At 44.2% G+C, this 27,650-nt stretch overlaps 1 protein-coding gene across 1 annotated transcript in view; it reads right to left on the bottom strand.

Annotated features, from left to right (window-relative positions):
• The window catches only part of LOC143297514 (uncharacterized), a 43,514-nt gene that overhangs the window by 9,686 nt on the left and 6,178 nt on the right, over window positions 1-27,650 (bottom strand). The window contains exons 2-4 of the mRNA XM_076609914.1: window positions 20,684-20,793; window positions 18,577-18,781; window positions 11,902-12,054 (exon numbers count right to left, since the gene is read on the bottom strand). Of these exons, the coding sequence (XP_076466029.1) occupies window positions 11,902-12,054; window positions 18,577-18,781; window positions 20,684-20,793 (468 nt within the window). The remainder of the gene's footprint in view (window positions 1-11,901; window positions 12,055-18,576; window positions 18,782-20,683; window positions 20,794-27,650) is intronic.

Raw genomic sequence — 27,650 nt, 5'->3', positions numbered from 1 at the left:
CTTTTTTTAAACATCCAGCACTCGATGGCAAAAATAAAACCGAAAAACAAGTAGGAGAGAGACAGACAGACAGACAGACAGACAGACAGAGAGAGACAGAAACAGAGAGAGAGACAGAAAGAGAGAGAAAGAGAGACAGAAGCGGAGAGACAGAGAGAATCATAACCCCGACCATCGCTCTCAAACACTCTACAGAAATGAAAAGGAATGACACTCACTTGCTCTGAAAAGACACAGTTTTCACGGTCAACTTTTTTTTCTATAAAAGGTGAAACAACAATCATGATAATAATAAAAATTACAACAACAACAACGATAATGATGATGATGATGATGGTGGTGGTGGTGGTGGTGATGATGATAGAAAAGGTGAAACAACAATAATGATAATAATCATAATTACAACAACAACAATGATGATGATGATGATGATGATGAAAATGATGATGATGATGATGATGATGGTGATGATGATGATGATGATCAATCATCATCATCATCATCATCATCAACAAGTACACCTTATGCAAACAACCGTGTGCATACATAAACTCGCAAACACACCGGGACACAAGAACAGCTGCAGTTCAAGAAACACATTAGTGAATGAGATGGTACGCAGAACGGAAGACGTGTGTTTTGAGAGACTTGTTGAACTGAACCGTACAATCTACGCGAAGGACTGTGCAGGGCACTTTTGTTGGGGTTTTTCCCCCGCACTACTGGGCCAAGATAGGAGAAAGAGGGTTGACTGCCTGCTTCTTGTATCTGTATTTGTATTCGTATTTCTTTTTATTACAACAGATTTCTCTGTGTGAAATTCGGGCTGCTCTCCCCAGGGAGAGCGTGTCGCTATAATACAGCGCCGCCCCTTTTTTTTTCTTTTTTTTTTGTATTTTTTCCTGCGTGCAGTTTTATTTGTTTTTCCTATCGAAGTGGATTGTTTTTCTACAGGATTTTGCCAGGAACAACCCTTTTGTTGCCGTGGGTTCTTTTACGTGCGTTAAGTGCATGTTGCACATGGGACCTCGGTTTATCGTCTCATACGAATGACTAGCGTCCAGACCACCATTCAAGGTCTAGTGGAGGGGGAGAAAATATCGGCGGCTGAGCCGTAATTCGAACCAGCGCGCTCAGATTCTCTCGCTTCCTAAGCGGACGCGTTACCTCTAGGCCATCACTTCACATCACTCCTTCTTCCACAATACGCAGTGACCAGCTGTAGAAATGAATAATTGTCAGAGAATGGAACGGACAAAAAGTAGCAGGCTGTCAACAGCGAGTCTTCTATTGTAATGCAAGACACGCGATAAACATTTCATATTCATCTCTTCAGCTCCTCTAATAAACGATAACAATGAATCAAAATCACTATGAACGAATATATATAAATAATGCATAGAGAGAGAAGGAGGGTGGGGTGGGGAGGGTTGCGGGAGATAGGGGTGTAGACAGGCAGACAGACGGAGAGAAACATGAACGCAGCATAACGACACACTAATTTATAACGTGTGTGGGGTGAGGGTATAACTGAAAAAAATAGTGTCCTTGGCCTTGAACAAAACCAATTCCAGTGACAACTCTAGCGACGTTCCGGCTCAAAGCCTCCTGTTGCTACAGACACACTTCAGACCAAACAGCCCAAGACAAGTTGTACAAATAAAAAGCAGTGTCCGTGAAAATCAAACTGGTCTCTGGCTCCAAGCGAGTCCTCGTCAGTGTGCTAATGCTGCCCATCCAGTTTCAGACGTGTGATCAACAACCTCACAAATCCTCTCTCCCTGCTGGGAGGCGGATGCGGGAATTGATGGAACGCCACGAGATACAAGATACACGAATACTTTATTGTTTCCAGAAGAGGAAACTGTTGACACGTTTGTTGATAAAACGACGACATAGCTCTTTGGGGTCCGGCTACAGATTTCCCATCTTAGCCTTGACGTAGCTCCAGTTCGCCATCAGAATATCCAGCGTCAAATAAACCACGGGTATTAAATCTACAGAACATCACAAATTTCGACAATGCTCCCACTTTTCAAAAAAGAACACTAATTCATTATACATGATCATATGCTTAACATGGTATAAAACTCACATGAGCAGATACGTATTGTGTTCATTTATGCTGGGTAAAATTCCTCTCAACATATATTTATTCGTCACTTTCCCATTGCCGAGCTGACCAGACAGGGCCATATTAGGACTAAAAACACGCTTAGTATCGATCCCACGGAACCCGAAAAATAAACAAACAAAAACGAACCTAAAACACAACATAACATACACCTGGTAAAAATAGGCACAAATCATATATCATCTATGACACGCCTTTCACGTTGACCATTCCGTCAGTGTTTTTGCCAGGGGGTTGAAAACAACTAACATGAACACAAAATTGATGAGAATAATAACAACTAATGTACAAAATTATACACAATAATATGCATACAAAACCGAAGAAATGCCAGCGGCCAGCTCATTCGTCCTAGGCGCAAAAAATAAATCAACATTAGGAATGCCTAATTTTCATGTTTACCGTGGTGACGCAATACGTTTGAAAGACAACACACTGGTCAGTATTTGAATAAAATCCTATCCTCAGAGTAAGTTGTTTTAACACCAGAAAGCCCATTCCGTAACAGTTTCAGGAAAACCCCACATCCTTCCATCGATTCAGACACACTTCAGACAGGGCAGCCCTCGGCAATTATTGAGGGCGGTGCCCGTGAAAGATGAAACCTTCCTCTGGTTCCTGAAGAGTTCTCGTTCCTTTCCTCTGGTGCGTGAAAACTGCCCACCGTGTCTCAAAACGTTGACAAAGAGTCTAATAAATTCTGTGTATGCTGGGGGATTCCCTGTGAAAGGTGAAGGGGGGTTCCTGAGTTTTGATCGATAAACGATTGGCAAGGGATGGGGGGGGATGTTGATTGTGTAAGTGTGTGGGAGTGAGGGTGGGCGGGCGTGGGGTTTCGCACGCTTAAGTCTCCAAGAAATACACGTAGTTTTCTTTGTGAACCTTCTGTCATGAAAGTGCGGGGGTGGGACGGGGGCGTTGGAGGAGGAGGGATTGGGGGGGGGGGGGCTGTTGTCGATGGAATAAAACACTGGGAATGCAGAGTTTTGCGATGCCTGAGTTTGACCAATCACACCAAAAATTCTTTGAATACGTGTCTTTTTTGACAACACGCGGGCTGGAACGTCCATCGCCAGGCAAAGTTGAGGCAGTGTGAAACGAATATGAAAATTCTTTTCACATCTTGTTTCTTTGTTTGTGTAGACTGTTTCACTTCTTCTAAGCGTGATAAAACAAATATGTGATAGCTGTTTGCAACACAAAATTCTCAAAAGGTTGGGGGTGGGGGTGGGGGGGGGAGGGGGGTCAGTCATCACTGGAAATACTTCATTCTTGTCTTTATTGTTCCGGGAGATGAGAGAGAGAGAGAGAGAGAGAGAGAGAGAGAGAGAGAGAGAGAGAGAAGAACTCAAAACGTTGTTTTTTTTATTCAAGGATTAAGATATGAGAGTGAGAGAGGGAGGGAGGGAGGGGGAGAGAGAGAGAGAGAGAGAGAGAGAGAGAGAGAGAGATCAGAACTCAAAACGTTTTTTATTCGAGGATTAAGATATGAGAGAGAGGGAGGGAGGGAGGGAGAGAGCGAGAGAGAGAGATTGAGAGAGAGATGCGTACGTGCATTTAGAAAAAAAACAAAAAAACAATCCAAATTCCTCAGTCGATATCAAACAAGAATACACTTCCAAAAACACACACTGCTTCAGTTAACCTTTCACAGTGTATTTCAGTGACATTTCCAGCATGAAAGCATCCAGTGCCTTCCATCGATTCCGAGACTCGTCACACACAGTAAGCCCTCGGCAGGCCGTGTTGTGAAAACAACAGTGTCTGTAAAAACACCACTTCCTCTCGCTCCAAACGTCCTCCCTCGTTTTCCACTGGTGCGTGAATTACTGCCCCTCGTGCCTCAAATCCGCTGACAAAGATGTCCAATAACTACTCTGTATGCTGGGGGATTCCCTGTGTAAACTTGAAGAGGAGGTCCTGAGATTTTCCGATCAATTAATAATTGGCAAGGATGGGGGGTGGTGGGGGGGGGGGTGGCGGGGATGGCTGCGTTGGGATTTCCGAAGCTTGAGTCTTCAAGAAAAACACAATACATGTATGACTTCCTCTCTTCAACTTCTGTCATGAAAAAATGGCGAGGTGGAGTTTTCCGTACCACAGTCTGAGTCATTCGGATGGACAGCGGCAGCACACAATATGAACGGTCAGAAGAAACTGGTTGACATCATGTGTTTGTTTTCTGAGTCTGGTCAATCGTGGCCCTTTCATTTGGTCACAAGTATAGACTTTGATTCTTTTCATTTTTACTATTTTTATTGCATTGTATTGTGTTTTGTTGCTTTCTATTGTACCGCTTTTTGTCATTAAAATTTCTTTGTGTGAAATTCGGGCTGCTGTCCCCGACACGATTACAACACTGACATAATTCTCCCGCCCTCTGCCCTCCACCCCCTCCCCACCCATACCCCCTCCCCGTTTACATCATCTATTTTTTACTCTTGTTATACATTTACGATCGACATATAAAAAGATGGGGACAGGTGGTGGGGAACAGACAGTGAGAGAAAAACAGAGAGAGAGCGAGAGAGACAGACAGACAGACAGACTGACAGTGGCATGAGACATGGTGCACAGGCACAGGATAGATTGTTTACTTCGATTAATATCAAAAACACCAACAAGTAACATGCCTCCTTAAAAACCTGATTCTACTGAATTCCAATAACAGTTCCAACGGAATTCCAAAACCTTCTATCTATTCATGCCACTTCAGACAGAAGAGCCCTCGGCAATTTGTGTGAAGGCAACGTCTGCGTAAATCAAACTCTTCCTCTGGCTGTGAAAATCGTCTTCGTTTGTTTCTTCTATCACTGGGCTAATACTGCCCCCATCCCGTCTCAAACAGCCGACAAAGAATGTGATAGATTCTCAGCGTGGTAGGGATTCGTTGTGTCAATTGAAGAGGAGGGGGGAGGAGGGGGGGGGGAAGGAAGCATAGCGTGTGTTCAAGGGATGGCTGGGAAGGGCGAGGGTGCGGGGGCCGGGGGCGATGGGGATGCCAGGCGTTTGTCTTGAATTACGCCACTGTTTCCTAAAACTGACTGAAGTCTCTCCCCTGAATTAACAAGACTGGATCTTCCTCTACAACCAGAGGCATCTTTTTTTTTTCTATGTGAGCCCAAGCAAATGAAATCGTTCATATTTAACGAATTACTGAATTAGTTTTTTGGTCAGCCATGTGAGCCCATACAAATGAAATTGTTTACATTCGCAGGTTTGATTAAGTCTTCTTCACTGGTTTTGCTGACAGAAAGTTGTTTTTATGTTACCATTTTTGTGTTTCGCGAGGAAATATATACCAGTTAAAATGTCAGAAAATAAGATGACTTTTATATTCGATACATTTTGTACTTTGTATGGTGCAGCAGATGACATATTCGTGTTCTTTATCTGCTCAAATGGAGAGAGACAGAAACGGAGACAGAGACAGACAGATAGAGACACAGGCACAGAGAGAAGGAAACTGACATACACAAAGAGAAGTGGGAGAGAGAGGACGAGGAGAAGAAGAAAGAGAGAGAGAGAGGAGGGAGACACAGACAGACAGACAAACAAACAATCGCGCATACTTCATTAAGACAAGCATCATTTCGATCAATGATTTCGAAATAATAACGATTAAAACAAAATCCAATGAAAGCCTTAAACCCTATCCACTTCCCCGCTCCCCCTCCCCCTTATTTCAGCATCCACAATGATGTAAGTCCCATCGCTTCAGACACACTTCAGAGCGAACCGCCCTCAGCAAATTTGTGAAACCACTGTCCCATGAAAAAGTCCGACACTTGCTTTGCTTCATAATCCCGTTTCCATTGGCCCGCAAACACCGTCCTCTGTCTCCATCGGCAGACAACGAATCCAATGAATTATCTCCCGTGTCGTGGGAATTTGCCGTGTGAGTTGAAAAGAGGGATGGTGGTAGGGTTTGATCTTGCTGAGTGAAGGGGTGGGGGAAGGGGAGCTTTGCATGAGGTGAACTATGAAACAATAGAGGGTTCCTTCAGGTTAACCCCCCATGACCTGTATGATGCTAACTACAAGGTGGAAGTTTATGCCACAGTGAGAGAGGGGAGAGAGAGAGAGAGACAGAGAGAGAGACACACACAGACACAGACACAGAAAAAGATAGAAACGCGAGCACGTGCACATGCATCATTAAGACATGCTGCATTTTAATCACCAATTCAACACGATTTTTATGAAAAATCCTACACAAACTCTGTCCTATTTACCGAAGGCTGGACGAGGGTTCATATCAGCTGACTGTAGGGGTGTGGGTGGGCAGAGAACGTAGAGGACGGCAAGAAGTGTATGACTCGAGGAGCAACAAGCCGAGAACTACACTCGACCAACTTCTCAGAGGGTACAAGCGGTGGATCGCTGGCATAATGGCCATGCGCCAGTCTACGAAGCACGTGTCATGGGGTTCGAGCCCCACACAAGTACTGGGATTCTGACTCCCCTCCCCTCCACTATACCTTGAGTTGTGGTCTGAGTGCTAGTCATTCGGAGGAGACGATACAATGAGGTCCCGTGTGCAGCATGCACAGAGAGCACGTAAAAGTGTCCACGGTAACAAGGGGAATGTCCCTGGCAAATATGAGGGGGAAAAATCCACTCAGAGGGCAAGACAAATACACCTGCAGACAGAAATAATAAAGACAACAAAAAATGGCGCCCCTCTATGGCAATGCGCTCTCTCTGAAGAGAGAAGCCTGGATTTCACACAGAGAAATCTGTTATGACAAAAAGTATTACAATACGATACGATGCGATGCGATGCAATGCGATTAAGTACAGTACAATACAGTACAGTACAGTGCAGTGCAGTGCAGTGCAGTGCAGTGCAGTGCAGTACAGTACAGTACAGTACAGTACAGTACAGTACAATACAGTACAGTACAGTACAGTACAGTGCAGTACAGTACAGTACAGTACAGTACAGTACAGTGCAGTACAGTACAGTACAGTACAGTGCAGTGCAGTGCAGTACAGTACAGTGCAGTGCAGTGCAGTACAGTACAGTGCAGTGCAGTACAGTGCAGTGCAGTGCAGTGCAGTGCAGTGCAGTGCAGTACAGTACAGTACAGTACAGTGCAGTGCAGTGCAGTGCAGTGCAGTGCAGTGCAGTACAGTACAGTACAGTGCAGTGCAGTACAGTGCAGTGCAGTGCAGTGCAGTGCAGTGCAGTGCAGTACAGTACAGTACAGTACAGTGCAGTGCAGTGCAGTACAGTACAGTGCAGTGCAGTGCAGTACAGTACAGTGCAGTGCAGTACAGTGCAGTGCAGTGCAGTGCAGTGCAGTACAGTGCAGTACAGTACAGTACAGTACAGTGCAGTGCAGTGCAGTGCAGTGCAGTGCAGTGCAGTACAGTACAGTGCAGTGCAATGCAGTAGAGTGCAGTGCAGTACAATACAGTACAATACAGTACAGTACAGTACAGTACAGTGCAGTGCAGTGCAGTGCAGTACAGTACAGTACAGTGCAGTGCAGTACAGTACAAAGCGATACGATACAATACAACACAATACAATACATTACAATGCAATGCAATACAATACAATACAAAAGGGGACGTGATGATAGGGAAGTAGGGAGGCTGGATATGTTAATGCGCAATAGATGTTTTCAGTGAATTTTGATCTTCTCCCCTTTTTATTCACCAACCGCTTCTTTCACTTCAGTACCTATTACGGGCGGGGACTGGATTGCTTATCTATTGCCCTCATTTCTGAAGAATTGTGTCTCGTCTCTGCTGGGAACAGCAAGAAAGAACTCTGGCTTACAGTCTCCTCACCTCCCTTCATCACCGCATCCAGACGTTAGTTGGTGTGAAAAGTTTATGAGAATGCGGTCAAGATGGTATTTCTTCTTGCTCTATGTTGCGAATTGTACTCTTGCAAAAAAACACACAAAAAAAAACCCACAAAAAAATGTTTGACTTTACCGAAGACTTTAAATTGGTTTGTTTCATTATTGGCTAAGTCGTTGGGCTCTCTCTAATGCCTGCGTGAATCATCCTATTTTCTGTTTTGTATAGACGGTAGGAAACACGGCGAAATAACCTGTCTAAACGTTTGTCCATCTTTTATATGGCATTCCTCTTTCTCTGGCCCTTACTCAAGGAATAGTCTGCCTCTTTCGCTTCGTCAAATCCCCGCACTCAGCTTTTTCAAGTCTGGCCTTAAAACCTACAAATTAATTTCCAAAAGGATGAATAAAAATGCATTGTATTGTATTGTACTGTATTGTATTGTGTTGCATTGTATTGTATTGTATTGTATTGTATTGTACCTCTTTCCAAAAGAGCCCCTACCTTCCATCCCTCGTTCATCCACAGTCTCTCTTGCCTTTCATCAACATGTGTTTATGATTTGTATTTCACTCCTTTGGTTCAGAGTTACGCAAGCGTGAGAAAGTCGTGAGTGAAACCGCTGTGATTTGTCTCTGTACAGGTTTCAGTGCTCATAACTACATCATTCATTTACTATTTTGGACGTTTTCTAGTCATCCTGATACAAGAGAATCCACTCCGGGTTTTTTCGGATAATGGTCTCGTTTTTCGTCTGCTGGCAGAGAGAACAGGGAGAAATGCTCCAAGTGAAAGACAGCTGTGAGAATCGTAATGAAAATACTGCTTCCTGGTTCTGTTGTGTTCCTGGCACTAGAAAATGTAATGATGTGTGTGCGTAGCTGTGGAGGGAGAGAGTGAGAGATAGACAGGGGAGGGTGAGAGGGAGAGATATGAGACCGAGATAATTTATTCATTCAAGGCCATGGCCCCACATGAACACGGGGCAATAACAAAAATTGTAAATGTCATCATAACTGTTAGTGTTTATGAAATTGATTTCACAGCTTAATAAGGAAACAAACTAAGACAATACTGTGTCTCTGAGCTTAAAATCTCTATACAGATACCATGCAAAGTTTTGAATAGTATTATCATCAGTAGATGCCATCAATAAACATAACCTAAACAAACATGGATATTCATAATATTTCTTTGGAATATGTTTCGAACGGAGATCATTCAGGGCAGGACACTTCAACACAGAGAGGGAGAGATAGAGAGAGAGGTGGGAGAGAGAGAGAGGGGGAGAAACAGAGATAGAGAGAGATGCGAGAGAGAGGGGAAGACAGAGAGACACAGAGAAAGAGAAAGAGAGAGAGACAGAGAGAGAGAGAGAGAGAGAGAGAGAGAATGCTGATGACATGTGCCGACAGCCCCTATCAAAATATAAGGGGAGAAAGTGAAAGAGATGGGAGGGACACACACACACACACACACACACACTCTCTCTCTCTCTCTCTCTCTCTCACACACACACACACACACACACACACACACACACACACACACATAAAGAAAGACAAAAAAAGAGACATGGAGAGATGGGGATGGCGGATGGTAGAGACGGACGGATAGTAAATAAGCAATTAAAAAAAAAGAAAAGACACGATCCCTTGTGTTCAATAATTAACAAGATATTTACCAAAACTCTTTCTTTTACAATTTCGAACATTCCTTACACTACCGTTTCCAGTGAAAATTCCAAAGCCTTCCATCGATTCAGACACACTTCAGACCGGGCAGCCCTCAGCAATTTGTGAAAGCAGTGCCCGTGAACAATCCAGCTCTTCCTCTGCCCCCCACCCCCACTCCCAAAAAAAAACCCACAAAAACGGTCCCCGTTTGTTTCCACCAGTGCGCGAATACTACCCCCATTGAGTCTCAAAATTTGACCAAGAATCTAATAAATTCTCTCTATCGCAGGGATTTGCTGTGAGAAGCGACGATTCGCCGAGGGTCTATGGCAAGTGAATGATAGGTGGGAAGGGAGGTGGGGTTTTTTGGGGGGTTTTTTTTCCAGTTTCGCGAGAGAAAAGCCACCGTGAAATAAATAATACCTTCTTTTTAACCAACCCCTCTCCCGAGAGTAGCAAAACGGGGACTATTCCTTCCACACGCCGACAGACAGACGACGTTGTGAAATGTGGATGATAGTTTGGTTCAGGTCGTCTGCCTACTTGCTTGCTGTGTGTGTCCGGTCAATCCACAGTCCAATGAAACGTCAAAGCGGGCGGATTGATCCATATACGCAACTCCAAATCTGCTTTTAAAAAAAGGGAAGCAGATGCCTCACCTTACTCAATCTGTGACGAAGTAATCCATGTCTTTGGTAAAAGGATGAGCAGGAGGAGGATTCCTGCGTGTGCTGACTGATAACAGGCGCTGAAGAACAAACTCTCAAGAGACTCGCAGCAGTGCAGGGTCTCCTTCTCTGAGTGGCCTCATGGCGATCTAACATCGACAGCTTCCCGTGAACTGCTTTCGCTTGAACTGCGGCCCAACACGTCTGGTATGGCTGTGTACGATGGTTAAGGGATGGGCGGTGCTAGTGCTAAACCACACGGAATGCACAGGGGATGGATTTGAAATACTCCTCCCCCATCCCCTCATCGAAGTAACAATAAGCTAATAAACTGGTGAATAACAGTTTAGAATATTATAGAAAAAAGTCTGATAAACTGATGAATAACAGTTCAGAATATTATTGAAAATTAGTCTCGGAGAAAAGCTTGTCTTGCCTTTTAAGAAAAACAATATTTATTTTACTTATCTCTGGGATTCTAAAATCTGGTGATTTTATTTTTCTTCATTTGGCTTGCCTCTTTTTTTTTTTTTTTTTTTTTTGACAACAGGCTGCGTGGGTGACAAGCCGTGACTTGTTATCTTGTTATCCATAGAGACAGCGGCTGTTGTTCCCGACATTTTGCTTGAAAAGCTTTCAGTCACAATACGCCGAGCAAGCTTGAGACATGTCTGAAGTGACAGACGGATCGATTAAGTAAATATAACTTGAACGTGTCCTGAGCTCGTGACATTTTCGTTAATATGTCTACATTGTTAAAAAAAAATAAAAATAAAAAAAAGCGCCAGCTAAACCAATGTTGAGACACACTGTATAAAACTTTATAGTTTTCTTGTCAGTCTGGTCGGATATTAATTGGAAGTGATCCTTGAAAATTATGTATTACCTTCGTGAAACCTAATCACTTCACTCGTCTGGAGCAGTATATCATGACAGGCACCCAACATTATATAAGTCCGGTGCCTTTCACTGACAAAATACGAACAATCTGTGTTAATTAATTTGAAGTCTGATCATCATTTATGACCGTAAAATCATTGTGCACATAAAAGTGAGCTGGTGTTTACACACGATGAAATTTGAATGATGGTCTGTTAAAAATGAACAATGTAATGTAAGAGCTACTGATGTTCAAACAAGACAGACCGTAAAACGAGAGGTATTTCGTAGGGGAGGGTTAGGGGCGAGAATAGGCAGTAGCAATATAGGCTTCTCTCTCTCTCTCTCTCTCTCTTTCTCTCTATAGAATATCGTCGAGAAGAGGCGAAAATAATTAAGCACATAAATTTTAGCAAATAATAACAAATATAAGAAATGTAAGTATACGCTATTCCGTACCTAAACAGACACGAACATAAAAGAAAGAAACAAATAAACGAATAAACGAACGAATGAATGAATGAATACGTAAATAGATAGCTAAATAAATGAGTATATCAATAGATAAATAATCTAACAAATGATTTTTTTTCCAAAAGATAAACCAACAAATATAATCAATGAAATAAACACAGGAAACAGACAAAACAGACAGCTGAGCGGACAAAAACAGAGCCAAAAAACCACAAGACTTGTTGCTTACGCTCCGTGTTTTTGCAGAACTCACTCTGTTTCTCCACCCCCTTCTGGTCGCTGATGTGGCGGTACCACGTCACTTCCGGCACAGGCACACCTGTCACGTTGCACACCAACGTCACTTTCTCGTTCTCGCGAACCACGAGATTTTCGGTCGAGAGATGCTCGATGATTTTAGCCGGAACTGTGAGGGAAACAGAAGAGAGAAACACCATTTGAAAATGTAAATAAAACAGTAAATTATTTGTAAACAATAAGGAATTATGAAAAACTAGCATTGCTGACCATCGATACTGTCCACAATTTTTCTTCTTTCAGCTGGGAACAAAAACGACACGTGGAGTTTTCAAACATTCACGTGGAAGTGGCGGCGGTGATGCACCGCAATACGATTTTTTCAAACCCTGAATTGGAAAAATAATGAGAGACTGCACTGAATGACGATGCCTAAATGTCTTTTTTGCAAAGTAATGTTATTTTTTTCTACAAAATAAAAGAAATAATTGCCCCTGGAAAAATCTGAACACCAAACCAACCACATCCAAAATGTAAATGAATAGACATCACAAGACAGGAAAAAGAACAAAACAGAAAACATGAAGGCTTTGAACTATAGTGAGGTGCACTCCCAAAATACAGCAAAACAGACATCACGTGGAATAGTTTTAAATCCAAAATCATATTCAACGAGACAAAAACAAACCCAGGTTTCTGGTTTACTTCGAAAAACGGAAAAAAAGAAGTAAAAAAGGATATGGCGGAATCAATGTCGGTGTCGACTCTACAGAAATAAGTGACAATGAAACTGTTTATAAATAAACGTGTTCAGAAATTATGTTATTATTCTCAGGGTATTCCCAGTTTACTAGGCTAACTTGAGGTTATCTTCACCAAAGACACATACAAACAACCATCCAACCAAACCCCACACCAGTCAGCATGCATATTGTTCTGTTCACAAACCTAATCAGATACGACGCGTTTTATTATTATCATATTCTTTAAAAATAAAAAAAATAAAAAAAATAATCGGACTGCCTCGAATATTTCTCCACTGACCAGCGTGTCTACCATGCATCAGGCTATCATTGTAACTTTCGAACTAAGGGAACAGTTCTTTTTGTTCCTTACCACACCTCATAACTTTATTCCGCGATGAAATATCGAGAGACGTGCACGTGTCTTGTCACGTGACTGCAATGAAGATGCACGTTGTAGACAAGGAGACCCGTCCCATCTGTCAGACATTACAAAGCTGATGTGTCTGGTGCCTTGTTGGAGTTGTCTAACTTGGTTAGCTCTTCAGTGCAGTTAGCGAGACGGGCTGCAGACTGTTACTATGTTCCCTGAGAGAGTGGTAGGGGTGTGGGGGGGATGGGGAGAGAGAGAGACAGATAGAGACAGAGACAGAGACAGAGACGAGAGACAGAGACAGAATTAAGAGCAGACAATTTCTTTTTACCTCCCCGTTTCCTCACAATATTACCAGTACATGGTTCCCGCCAAACCTATTTCACAACTGACTACACAACGAAACTTCCAACCACAAAGTGACACGTGTATTTATCTGTATGAAGACCCCATTCGGGTTGGATGTGTACGCCAAATGACCCATGAAGCCCAGCTGTCTTTCTGCCTTTCTCTGCACCAGTGCACGTGACCACCGTTCCATTACCCTCCAGGCTATCTAGTCGTCCTCTGCTGTCACTGTTGATCAGCCAGCAGTCATTTCCTTTCTCACTCATCCCTCGGGAAATGTTCCGTGCTGGAACCTCATACGTGTATTGCACTGCTGTAATGGTTTCCAATGTGACTGTAGATGAAGAGAAAGACACAAAGTACCAACCGTCACCAGCCGCCATGCTGAAGTGGTTAGCTTCACTTGGAGGGCACGGGTTCGAGACCCTTCACAGGTGTTGTTTGTTTGTTTCGGCCCGTGCCAGCGCCTACCAAGCACTGAGTATGCTACAGGCTCAAACGGGAAGACTGGGACTACACAGTTGATGGTCACCCATTTTCAAGAATGTGTCTTGGGGAGTGGTACTCAAGTTTTCGTTACCAGCACTGCCAGTACGAGAGTTCAACAGCCTCGTCAAGCTGTCCCAAACCTAAATGAACCGGAACAGAAACATCTTCTTCAACCCAACCATCACCATGGAAATATAGAAAACACTGTCCCAAATCAAATGTCACAAAAAGAGAGGGGAAACGGACGCACAGAAACAATGAACAGTGTGCGGCAGTGTGGATATTGAGATGGTTCGTTAGAGGAGAAAGGTTAGAGACCGTCCGAGTTTATTATCCATTTATCAATAAAACACATCTTTTCTTATCACGCTTGTGAACAGAGCAATATGAGTGTTAAACGGTTTGTAAGATTTTGGCAAAAATGAAAAAGATTAAATGGAGAAAAAGACCTGCTGTTGTTGCGACTTAGACGTGACAAAGATGATGTCTACAACCCTGTGTTAATTATCTAATTTTTTGCAAATATGGTATCTCTATCCCTGTGTTAATTATTCAAATTTTACAAAGATGGTACTTATATCCCTGTGTTACTCTCCTTTTTTTCTTTTTTTTTTTAACAAAGACGGTATCTACATCCCTGAGTTAGTTGTGTTATTTGGATAACTCTCTCCAGCTGCAGGACAAGACATGTGGCAACCAGTGTAGACCGGTTAGACTCCATCCAGCGAACGAATGTTATGTCAGTACTGATTTCATGAACGACTCTCCTTGTTTCTCTGACAAAAAAAAAAAAAAAAAAAAAAAAAAACCCACAACGGTGAGGACAAGAAGTGATATTAGAGAGAGAGAGAGTGTGTGTGTGTGTGTGTGTGTGAGAGAGAGAGAGAGAGAGAGAGAGAGTGTGTGTGTGTGAGAGAGAGAGAGAGAGAGAGAGAGAGAGAGACAGGTAGACACACAGAGACAAAGACAGAGAGAGAGAGGTGGAAGGAAGAGGAGAGGGATAGATGGAGAGAACATAATACAGAAAGGTGGGGGACTAAACAGAGACGAACTGCTTCTTTTCTTCTTCTTCTTTTCAAAACTCCTTCTCCCAATCTTTTTATGCAACATTACATGTTTAGGGACCCATACTTCTTTGCAAGTCATACCGCGATAAACCTTAAAATTCACGCCCAAAACAGATCTGCCAATCTGGCTTCGTGTAGGACCGTTCAGATTTGTCGTGATCAATATCTGACCTATTGACTGAAACAGTCTAACTCTCAGTGTACGAGGGAAAGTGACTGCTACCAACAATTTGACTGCCGTGGTACCCTCTCTCACGAGATCCAACGCTCCGTACATGTCACTCTTGAAGCAACAGTACAGTCATACCTTTTTTTTCCTGCTCAAATTTTATCGTTCTGTGAGAACACTGCTCAAGGCGGACGTCACGTGACCGGAACTGCAGTGATTGCTGGGATAAGTCCAGACAGTGACATCCGTTCTTTCTTTCAGACATGACAAAGATGATGTCTGGAAAGTTGTGTGACCTTGTTAGCCTTCCACTTGCTGGGACTGATCAGTTGGGGCGACTTCTGTTCCCCTTGAAACTCAATCAACGAATCTTATCTAAATTCTATGGCGTTCTATACTTCTTTCTGGTTTTTCCCTCTAGCTCTCAACACACCATCTCAAGCAAAAAACGAAATGTGTTCATGATCAAAGAAACAGAGAGAGAAAGCGAAAGAGATAGCAGCAGAAGTAGTAGTTCTTGTTGTTGTTGCTGTACAAAAGCAGCAGCATCAGTAGAAGAAGTAGTTGTTGTAGTAGTCGTAGTAGTAGAAGAGTGACAGAGAACGACAGTAGTACAAGTAGTAGTAATACTAGCAGCAGCAGCAGCAGCAATAGTATTAATAGTAGTAACAGCAGCGCAGTTGTAGTAGAAGCAGAAGCAATAGCAGCAGCAGTAACAACAACAGCAGCAGCAGCAATAGTAGAAGTCGTAGTAGTAGTAGCAGCAGCAGCAGTTGTAGTAGTAGTAGTAGAGAGGCAGAAAGAGGTAGTTGCAGCAATAGTAGCAGCACTAAAAGAAGAAGACAAGACATGAACAGCAACACTCATATTATTTTCCAGCTTTCTCCACAGCATCACCTACGTGCAGTCTCCACGACCACACCTTCACCACTGAGCGCTCTGAAAACCTGAATACCGAACTGACATTCGTGTCTGGCGGACAGTTCAGCTTCCTGCCGCTGCCCATCTCGTCATCCTACGTCAACGTTCACGTGACTGCACCCATTGTCACGTGTCATCCACCAATACAACTCCCTTTTCTCACCCTCCACACTCCTCCGGAACCACCATCCCCCCACCCCCACCCTGAAATCCTGAGAGACGTTTTGCACCACGGAGTCTGTCACGTGATCGGAAGTGAGACGCATGCTGGGATACGTTAAGGAAAACGGGAACCCTTCCTTTCTTCCATCAAATACGGCAAAATGTGATGTCTGGCTCTGTGTCTGTGTGTGTGTGTGTGTGTGTGTGTGTGTGTGTGTGTGTGTGTGAACTGTCCAAACTGTTACTTCTTCACTTGCCGGATGGGGGGCAGGGGGGGAGGGGGTGAAGGGGTAGAGAGGGAGGGAGAAAGCAAGGGAGCGGGGATGGGTAGTCGGGCCTCTGAAACCTCGATCCGTAGATGTGTTTTCAAGGTTCGTGTTATTGTCTGTGTTAGACTATTCTTTTTTACTTCTTTGCCCTCATTATGCACAAACTGCTTCCAGTTTTCATTCGGGAAGACAAGAAAGGGAGAAGGAGGGCTAAAGAGAGAGAGAGGGAGAGAGAGAGAGAGAGAGGGAGAGAGAGAGAGAGAGAGAGAGATGGCGGGAGTGAGGAAGGTAGAGAAAAAGCACAAAAAGAGCAAAGGAGAGGGAAAAGGATGAGAAAGAGAGGGGATAGGGGGGACGGAGAGAGACAGAGAGTAAGAGTGAGAGAAAGACTGACTGAAAGACAAGGTGATAGAGAGACTGAAAGGCACTCCATGAGGGGAGAAGGTTAATTTACCTACACCAATTTCCCATTATTCTACATAACAAGGAGGCAGGTTAACTTACCCACACCCATGATCCCCCATAATTCAACATAACAGTACCTCTCAACGGCCTCTTCAATGCGTCCCCCGCCACTGGTATCACATGGAAATCATAACATCCAAACCTTTAACATGCATGGATACTGTCTCGGAAAATAACTACGGCGCGATATACATCACACGCGACACAAGAACCGCCTCAACTCACCATGCACCGCGAGACCAAAAACAACGTGTACAATTCTCTCCGTGCAACACAGCCTTCTACTGTCACTTTAAATCCACCAGCAAAGTCCTATCTTGTCCTAACCACCCCTCAGACCAGCTTCTACATTGAATCCCCATGGACTGTTTGCACACAAAGCGGAATGCTGCAGGTCTGAGATGCAGATGCAGACACGTGGGGTAAGGGGGTTCCCAGGATAATGATCCTTCTGCACGACATGGAAAGCGATGAAGTCGGACAATGTTACACTGGTCATGTAAGGTTAGTTTCGTACCATCAGGAATACAGACAGGCAGCTGGGATGAGTGTCGTTGCCTTGCGGCTGGAATCGATGTCATTTTGAATGCATTGATACACAGCATATGAATCAAATTGACTTTCACTGTTGTTATAATGAGTAGTTTGTCCAGACACGCCACAACTTCATTGCTTGGGGTTTTACGTCTACACACTTTCAAAATAACGCGCAAAAAAGTATGGTCGATATTTTTCATTGCAGCACATATACAAGATGTCCGAACAGTTACGAAGTCAGTCAATCAGAATGAGATATATCTAAGATACGTAGGCTACCGTCTACACCACTGTCATTACTACCACATTACCCACCACTTCCACAGTCGTCGTCAACATTATCATCAAAATCACCTATTTTTTTCTTTCTCGTCAATCATCTCAGAACTGAATAATCAAAATCTGACTCGCCTTCGACACATTATTTTCACACACACACACACACACACACACACTCATTAGTGCCAACAGTGACCTCCCCAATCCTCCCCAGCAGCAACCCGCCCCCTCAATCTCCTGGACTAATATTACTTACAAATAGTAAAGAGTGGTAACTCTCTCCATTACACAAGGTACACAACTTCAAGTCAGTGATGCTTACGCTACCGATTCAGCCAGCATACAGGTAAATAGAAGGTACATTGGAACAAACCCAGACACTTCCTCAAAAAGGAAGCGCCGGGCATGTCCTTATACCGATCATTTGACATGTGCACACAGCAGCAAAGACAAGAAATGTGCAAACACAAATTAGCTTTTATTCAAGACTGGCATAGCCTCTTTAATCCTGAACAAGCCACACAGAACACATGGACAATACAGAACAAACACATGGCTGCCTCGGTGGTTTTTCAACTGGAAATTAACAAATAATGATGAAATGATTAACAAATAGTAAAGAGTAGTAACTCTCTCCATTACACAAGGTACTCAACTTCAAATCAGTGATGCTTACGCTACCGATTCAGCCAGCACACAGGTAAATAAAAGGTACATTGGAACAAGCCCAGACACTTCCTCAAATTTAAAAGAATAAAATAAAAAACGAAAGAACCATCTGTGACACTCTGTCTCTATCTCTGTCTTTCTCTCCGTCACACACACACACACACACACACACACACACACAGCACAGAGCCCTCGCTCACCCTCCACAATCAAGTTGACAGTTTTGATCTTGACGGGCACGGTGTTGACCTGGCAGTTGTACACCCCCTGGTCCTTGTACTCCACGTCCCGGATGTGCAGGTTCCAGTCCTTGCTGAACGGACGCTCCAAGGACAGCCGCTCGTCGTCAATGATCCGCCGGTCCTCAAAGGTCAGCAGCGTGGACGACTGGTCCGTCCACACCACCTGACAAAATATTCGGTTTGGTTTGGTTTGTGTGGCGGTGGTGGAGGATGGGGGTTGGGGTGCGTGCGTGTATGCGTGCGTGGTTTATGCGCGTTCGTGCATTTTGTTTTGCTTTAAACGATTTTTATTCAAAGAAACAACATAGCATAACCACACAAACACAAGAAGTATGGGAAGGGCATTAAGCATGGCTTGTTTAAGCCGTACCCAAACAAGGAACAATCAAGAACAAGACGTATGCGGACAAGTTAAAGGAATCGACGAATGTAACTTTCCGTATTTTGTGGTGTGTGTGTGCGCGCGCGCGCGCGGGTGTGTGTGTGTGTGTGTGTGTGTGTGTGTGTGTGTGTGTGTGTGTGTGTGTTCGTTCATTCGTTTGAGCACACACATCCATTTAATGTGTATGCATGTATACGTGCGCGCGCCCACACATTATGTGTTAGCGCATGTGTCCGCGCATCTGTCCAAGGACAGCAATTTCACGCAAACCTGTTTGATTTCGATGTGGAACACATGCGAACGGACAGCGGTGGCCAAGATCATCACGTACTCGGCGAGGAAGCCAAAAGATCTCAGTGTCTGGTTCCAGTCCCGAGAGGGCCGAGTTCCACCCACATCCCACACACCGCCAGTCCAGCCCCTCCCCCTCTCCCACTCCCATTCCCAAATCAACCCCCTCTTCTCCTCCGCCCTCCCCAAAATACCGTCAGCAGCTTGGCCGTCTGGGTGCTCAAGTTTAGTGGGAGACTACAAAGCATCCGTGAAAGAATCCACTGCAGCAAGGTAATTTTGCCCCTGGCAGCAAAGTTCCGTCGAAAAGTCCACTTTCATTCTTTGACATATAAACGTACAGACAGACCGGACAAAGGGAGCGCCAGACTATGGCGAAGCCTATTTTCAATGGGAGCAGCCCCACTTTTACACACAAACATGTTTTCATGCTACTGTCAGATGTAAAAACAGCAGCAGCAGCAGCGACATTAACAACAACAACAAACAAACAAACACGCAAAGCCAAACTTTAACAATAATTATATATGAATTTCAAACAAACATTTTCTGTGCACAAAATATTTCCAAAATATAGTATTTTATCAATAGTATGCTGGACAGAGATTTTCATTTGTATTCTTTGAAAAGAAAAATTCCAAACTGATTATATTATGTACATCAAATAAATACCTATTTCTCCAAAATTGTAAATCGACGTGTTTATGGATAATGAAGACGCACCAACTTCCTCAAAAACTGCCTGCATACTTTTGAGTAGTAGTAGTAGTAGTAGCAGTAGTAGTAGTAGTAGTAGTTACATTCATATAATGATGTTGCTAATGATGACAATGGGGAAGATGGTGATGACGACGATACCAGTTATAATCGCCAGATGAGAACCCAAGTCCAAGCTGAAATGGATGCGTGTCTTCGTATCCATGGACATGATAATGACGACAACGACGACGAAAACGAAGACGACGTTGACGATAACGATACAGGCGAGGGTGTTCATGATAATGAGAAGAAGGAGAAAAAGAGGAGGAGGAGGAAGAGGAGAAGATAAACAAGTGGAGGAGGGGGAGGAGGAGGAGGAGAAGGAGGAGGAACAAGAAGAGGAGAAGAAAAAGAGGAGGAGGGGGTGAGGAAGAGAAGAAGAGAGGGAAGAGGAGGAGGAGAAGAAGCAGCAGAAGAAGACGAGGAGAAAGAAGGGGGTAGGAGGAGGAAGATGAAGAGTAGGAGAAGAAGAAGAAGAAATAAGGAAGAGGAAGATGAGGAGTAGATAATGATGAGAAGGAGAAGAAGAAGAGAATGAGGAGGAAGAGGAGAAGAAGAAGGATGACAGTGACAAAGAAAAAAGAAGAAGAAGACGAAGAAGTAAAAGGACAGTGACAAGGATAGCCAGGTCACCTGATGCATGCCCAGGAACCTGACGGAACAAGGCAGGACGGCGGTCTCCTTCTCCGTCACCGTCACGTTCACCACGGGCATGTCGAAGGTCGGCTCCGTGCACAGCGTCACTGCAACACAACGGTCAATATGATGTCATTGTAAGACATAACCATGACGTCACTGTGATTCATCCATACGACGTCACTGTAATGCAGTAGCCAATATCACACAAAACACTGTAAAGCAACAATCGACACTACATCACTGCAATGCAATAGTCAAGACATCATTGCATTAGGCAGCATGTCACAAACAAAATATGCAGCATTACGTCACGGCAATCTATCTCACGACCTGACGTCAATGACGTCATTGTAATGTGAAAGTCAATAGCCAACAGAACATCAGAGTCAATCTTAAGGTCTTCAATGTCATTTCTGAAACAAATCGGCAGTGCGATTATGGACAGCCGTTATAACCGCCACTCTTCGGGAGATCAATATCATTTTTAATCGATGGAAAAAAAGTGCTGCATGCGTCCATTTTTACGGTTTCCTAAAAATGGTTAAAGTTTTAGGTTGTGTGCTGGGTTGTGGTCCCTATCCACCAAAATACAGGCCTACTTTAGACGAGTAAATCCATTAATACATAATTGTAAAGCCACGTAATTCATCTCTTCTTATGGTGACGCCTTTTCAGTTTCAACAATATAGCCTATTGCTTCACCTCCTGCCCACACCCAACCCCAAATCCCATTATTTTCTTTTTTTTTTAAATCAAGAAGTAAAGAAGCTTTTAGTGTTAGTGATCCATCTAAAAAAAAATCCCCACAAAGCTCTGTTTCTTCTGGTTCCTACTGTGTATACACGCTGTATCTCATACCATCCACCTATCCTTCTCGAGGAGTGTGTGAAATGTCTAAGGACTCTTTCGACCCACGTTGACTGAATTAGTGGACACAATTCCAGCAGCCGTCCCGACAATGCAGTCATTTCTCGCGAAGGGGAGATCTCAGACTGTGCTCGTACCAATTGCAGATCAACGTTTCTGTTTGGTATTCAAGGTGGCTGCTCCGAGCGGCTCCTCAACAACCTTTCACTTTTGTGACCGACGGATGGATTGTTCCAGACAAGAGGTCTCGAGTGCTGGCTAATGGAAATGGGTTCTGTTCCCTGTTGATGAGAAACCCCGCTGCCTCGTACAGGGAGGAGACCGTGGCTGTATGCACGTGGAATGTATGAATGCAAATGAGGAACGAGAGCGAGGCTATTTGTGGCGGCCGTATCATTAAGAACGGTTATGTCCATATGCGTGGTATTTTTTAAGTGATGAATCTTCGTGGCGCACGCATTCTGTCCCCTACCGGATGTGTCGTGAATGTAGTTGTCCTGGGAAGAGGTAGGTTCGTTTTACATACACTGGGGGGAAATAGAAAGAGAATGTAAAAGAAGACGAAGTTCAAGACCGAAAAAGAAAATCCCATAGACGAGAGAGATGAATGGATAAATGGCTGGCTGGCTGGATAGGTGGGTGGATGATTTATTCATGTAAGGCCATTGCCCCTCATGAATGGGGTACACGGTGTACAACAATGCAGTATCTGCATTTCAATAATCATCTTAATGAATTTAGTAAAACGTGAAGTTATAACTGATCGCAGCTGAAATGTTTTGTATAAATAGACACAGAGACAGACGGACAGACAGAGACAGACATTGAGAAAGAGTGCGGTGCGTGTGGGAAAGAGAGAGAGTGAGAGAGAGAGAGAGAGAGAGAGAGTGTGTGTGTGTGTGTGTGTGTGTGTGTGTGTTGTGCGTGCGAGAGAGAGTGAGAGACAGACAGACAAACAGACAGAGACAGAAACATGGACCCATGTAGTGCATGCGTCACAGACATTGACAGAAAAAGCCATTATCATCCATTCCCTGTTCTCTAACACTGTTCAGATATTGACTGAGACAAGGCAAACCATTCTGACCCCCACTACCACCCCCACCCCACCCCACATACACTCTGTGGTCGTATTCACAAAGTCCACTGAGACAAGAACTGGAAGCCATTGTGTGACTGTAATGTGTTCTTCCTGGTGTTCGACGTTTCACTGAGTTCGGCGGGTTCTCGACTTTTGGAATTGACAAATCGTTAACAAAATGGCAGCAGCAGCAGCAGCAGCAGCAGCAGCAGTAGTAGTAGTAGTAGTAGTGGTAGCAGCAACAGCAGCAGCAGTAGTAGTAACAGCAGCAGAAGCAGCATTAGCAGCAACAGCATAATTATGTAGCAGCAGCAGCAGCAGTAGTAATAGTAGTAGTAGTAATCGATTTCTTTTATCAACTGTGTTCCTTGACCAGAAAGCCTAGTAATCCTTGGCGTGAAATATTAATAACATTTTGTTGATTTAATTCAGAAGGCGACAGTTTACTCCCTAACAGTTTCAACTTGCACGACTTTTAAACACTATTTTCATGTTATGTCATTTGCCCTCAGACGGCCCTAGAGATCGGCTGGGCTAGAGAAACAGGAAAAGCATATGTTGTGAGTTACATCTTCACTGGTTGGGAAAATGTTGCGTACAAACAGGGTAATGTTGCTCTAAAAGTGGTAAGAAGTTATGTTCACGAGACATCTCTCTCTCCCTCTCTCTCTCTCCCTTTATCTTTCTCTCTCTCCCTCTGGATTAGTATGCACTTCGTTTTCTACGTGTTACATAATGACTTTCTTTTTTTTCTTTCTTTTTTTTTGTCCCCCTAAGTATGTAAAAAAACCGGAAAGGTTTATGTTGAACCCATGTTATCAAAGGTTGATGTCTTCTCTCTCTCCCTCTCTCTCTCTCTCTCGTTACTGTTTTTGTTGTCACAAGGACAGATTGGAAGACTAGGCAATGCCTAAAATCTTTATCCTTGAGTAATAAAGTTTTTGAATCTCTCTCTCTCTCTCTCTCTCTCTCTCTCTCTCTCTCTCTCTCTCTCAGCCATACACACCACACAGATACACACAATGTCCCTCACTCACTTTTTTTTCCTTCAGCCCAACACTTCACCTCACAGGCTCCGAGTGTCAGCGGGGCAAGGCCGAGAACTCGTTAGACTGTTGCAAGGGATGGGAGTGGGGGAAGGGGGTGGGGCTTTGGGGTCGGGGTTCAGTGGCCCATTTGTCAGCTTGGCAGCGCTACATGTCCCCCATCGTTGTCTCCACAACCTAATTGTCTGGGGCAAGGTCCTCAAGAGGTGTCAGGGCGAACACGCCTTCTGACTAATATGCAGCTCTCGCTTTGTTGTTTTGTGTTGTTTTCTCTTCCTTTGTTCATTCCCCACCGGCACCGTCCTGTGACGTCCTGCACTTTGGCTGTAGGTGTTACACAGCACCGGTGTCACAGAAACTACTGCCATTTGCTGAGCAACTGCTTCCAGTTGTCGAGGACGAACACCCTTTCCCAGAGAATACACCCCCACCCACCCATTCTCCCCCCTCCCCAACGCGCACCCTCCTTATTCTAATCTGCTGCATTTCTAAGAGAAGCGTCGTTGTTAAATATTCCACGGCAGCTCTCGTCAGTACGAAACTGTTCACTGGTGTTCAGAAACAACAAAGGAACGGCAGTTTAATTAGCAATGCTGACAGCTGCATGGCAGTATCACACGACTGTTTTCTGGAAACAAGGTTTTCTCCTTTGTTTCTAAACTTTGTGCCACAGGTTACAGTGTTAACTTGCTGTTCAACTGTTTTTTCGTTCTTGTTTTTTCTCCGAAGCCTGTTTGAAAACACCACAAACTACCACGCTGCACACACTGTTTAAGCCTGACTTCTGACAAACATAACGCACGTGCAGAGTGGACAGTAAGTGACAATTTACATGAAGGCAGTGGCACGTGCAACAACAGACAGCCGATTGGCTCGTCATCCACCTCAGGGTCCGTGAGCTCCGTGGTTCGAATCTCGCCAGCGCCTTAAGCGGATTAAGGGAGATTACTTCAATCTATATGCTCAACTTACGAACAGCTGTGCAGCTGCATTAGCCCCCTGTGTGTGCGTTACCAGTCACAAGATCATAATTTCTGAATGACCCAAATATTTTTACATGAATGTGGTGGGTTATGGAAAAGAAAGCAAACTAAATAAAATGATGCTGCGTATAGCCATACCAACCGTAAAAGTACACCAGTTACGAATTCAGCCCCGTAATGAAAGCATTGCTGTCTCTAAAGGGCGGATGATTATGATCGTGAAAACCAATTTCTGAAAAGAGTGAACGTTATAACTTAAGAATGTGTAAGAAGGAGGCAGTATGTTGCCTTCGCCCAAAGTACGGTTTCCAAGGTTAGCGTCTCTATTTAGATAAATGCTCTAAGGGTCATGATTAATTTTTTATACATAATGATCTCTCTCTCTCTCTCTCTCTCTCTCTCTCTCTCTCTCTCTCTCTCGTTGGGGGCGTGAACTGAGCACTGGTTCGTGCCGGTCGCATGTCTTTGCATCTGGTAATTTTTTGTCTTTTACGACGGTCTGCGACAGTACCTGTACTCAAGATTTGGCAGAGAGGTACATGAAGAGTCGTACCTTCAGAACCTTTGGCTTTTCGAAATACTTGTGGGTTCTTCATCCCAGTATTCATGTCCTTCTTCTCTTTCCCCATGCGCGCGTGCGCGCGAGTGCGTGCGTATGTGTGTGTGCGTGTGCACGCGTGCAAAATACATACTACCTTGTCTTGCTTCCTTTCTGTGTCAAGTCAAACCTTTTCTGAAAATATTCACAGCCACAATATTCATACACAACCAACCAACAATGCAGGAATGTGGTATTCTTTTCTTTTTATACGTCTGCTTGTCGGTACCTTTTTAAAGGTCTTCGTGCTTGACTGACAGCACGTTTTTCGCATTTTCTTTCTGCTCCCCCCTACCTCACCCCCACCCTTCCCTCCACGGGTAACACTGCCTCAAATATTTTTCCTTCAGGGTGATACAATTCTGAGTGCCGAATCTTCCGCCTTTCTTGAGCTCTCTGAATGTCTGTCCGTCTCCATCCTGGTTATTTATACAAGCCATCCCTGATGAATGACTCACACCCTTCATCAAGTCTTGCAGGCTCTGACTGGTCGCCGGGCCCTCGGGGCTCGTCCAATCAGCTTGGCTGTCTTGCCAGGAATGGCGGCAAGTTGCAAAGGTCGGACAGGGTGTCAGCACTTGGAGAGAAAGAACATTTGTGAGTGTCTGCAAGTGGGATGTCTCGTGCCGGAATGGGTTGGAGGAGGAGGAGGAGGAGGAGGAGGAGGAACAAGACAGGGGAGATGGGTAGCTGAAAATTGCGGGAGAGACAGAGAGGAGGGGTGAGAAAGAGAGAGAGGGGAGAGAGAGAGGGGGGAGAGAGAGAGAGAGAGAGTGAGAAAATGGGGTAGAGGAAGAGGAGGAACAGGAGAGAAAAGTAAAAGAAAAAGAGACAGAGAGAGAGACAGATTGTGATAGAGACAGAGAGACAAACAGAGTATGGAGTGGAGAAGTAGAAAGAGGAACAAAACAGGAGAGAGGGGAAAAGAAGAAAGAAAGAAAGAGAGAGAGAGAATGGAGTGGATGTGGTGGATGAACAATGCAAGAGAGAGAGGTAACAGGAGAGAGAGAGACTGAGACAGACAGACAGAGAGAGAGAGAGATGGTGGGATGGATGAAGAGAAAGAATGGCGGATAAAGAGATAGACAGAGACAGAAAGTGAGAGAAACACACTAGAGAGTATGGGGTGGTGGAGAAGGAAGGATGGGAGAGAGAGAGAGAGAGAGATGATGATGATGATGATGGGATGGATGAAGAGAAAGAATGGCGGATAAAGAGAGACAGACACAGAAAGTGAGAGAAACACACACAGAGTCTGGGGTGGTGGAGATGGAATGATGGTAGAGGAGATGGGGGGGTGAGAAGAAACATAATGAGAGAGACAGAGACAGTGAGAGAGACAGAGACAGACACAAAAAGAGGGGAGAGATGAGAGGCAGACAGACAGAGACAGAATGGGGTGGAGGTGGAGGAGGAACTAGACAGGATAGAGAGGAAACAGAAAAGAGAGAGAGGGCCAGAAAAAGAAAGAGGGAGAGACTGAGAGAGAGGGGAGTGAGAGAGGAGAGAGAAACAGAGACAGAGAGAGGGGGAGATGAGAAACATACAGAGACAGAGAGAGAATGGAGTGGAGGTGGAGGAGGAACAAGACAGGAGAGAAGGGTAACAGAAAAGAGAGACAGAGAGAAAGAAAGAGAAAGAGGGAGAGACAGAGAGAGAGGAGAGAGAGAGGAGAGAGGGAGGGAGAGAGAGACACACACACACAGAGCAATGGAAGGGTAAACAAGTCAACAAGTAAACAATGCAGCAATGAAAAGCTCAGAAAACACGACAGAAGACACAGCGGAGATGGACTTTTGACGGAGACTGCAAGGAACAGAACAGCGTGAAGGGAACGTGAAGGTGTGAGAGAGGGGGGTGGGGTGGGGTGGGGTGGGGTGGGGGGAATGAGGGCGAGCTGGTAGAGGATGTGGAGGAGAATATGATTGGAAGAGAGAAGGAAGGGTTTGTGAGGGGAAGGGGGAGAAGGAGAACAGGAAATTGCGAGGGGAGTGCGGGTGGACGGGAGGGAAAGGATTATAATCAATAAATTTCGTCCAATGAAAGGAAAACATGTCAACGAATTTAGAAGAAGAAAAAAACACAAAAAAACAACACCTATAAGCAAATACCTACCATCATCGTAACAACGAAATATCTAATTCAAGTAAAAAAAAAAATAAAAAAAAACAGACAAAATATAGAAATATGAATAAATAAGGCACCGTAATAACTTTATCATGAGCTGTATTACATATGTACTAAATCATTATTTTAAACGTCTGATCCATGAACTTCGCGAAGTCAGAAACACAATGTCATAAAATATTCATATTGAAAATCGCTCATAAATCAAACGCCTCTCTCCCCCTATATCACAAACCCAGCCACGAAGTCAAAAAATAGC

Source organism: Babylonia areolata, chromosome 22 (assembly GCF_041734735.1).
Source record: "Babylonia areolata isolate BAREFJ2019XMU chromosome 22, ASM4173473v1, whole genome shotgun sequence".
Taxonomy (NCBI): domain Eukaryota; kingdom Metazoa; phylum Mollusca; class Gastropoda; order Neogastropoda; family Buccinidae; genus Babylonia; species Babylonia areolata.
The sequence above is the reverse complement of the archived record's forward strand: the minus strand, read 5'-3'. Positions and strand labels throughout refer to the sequence as shown.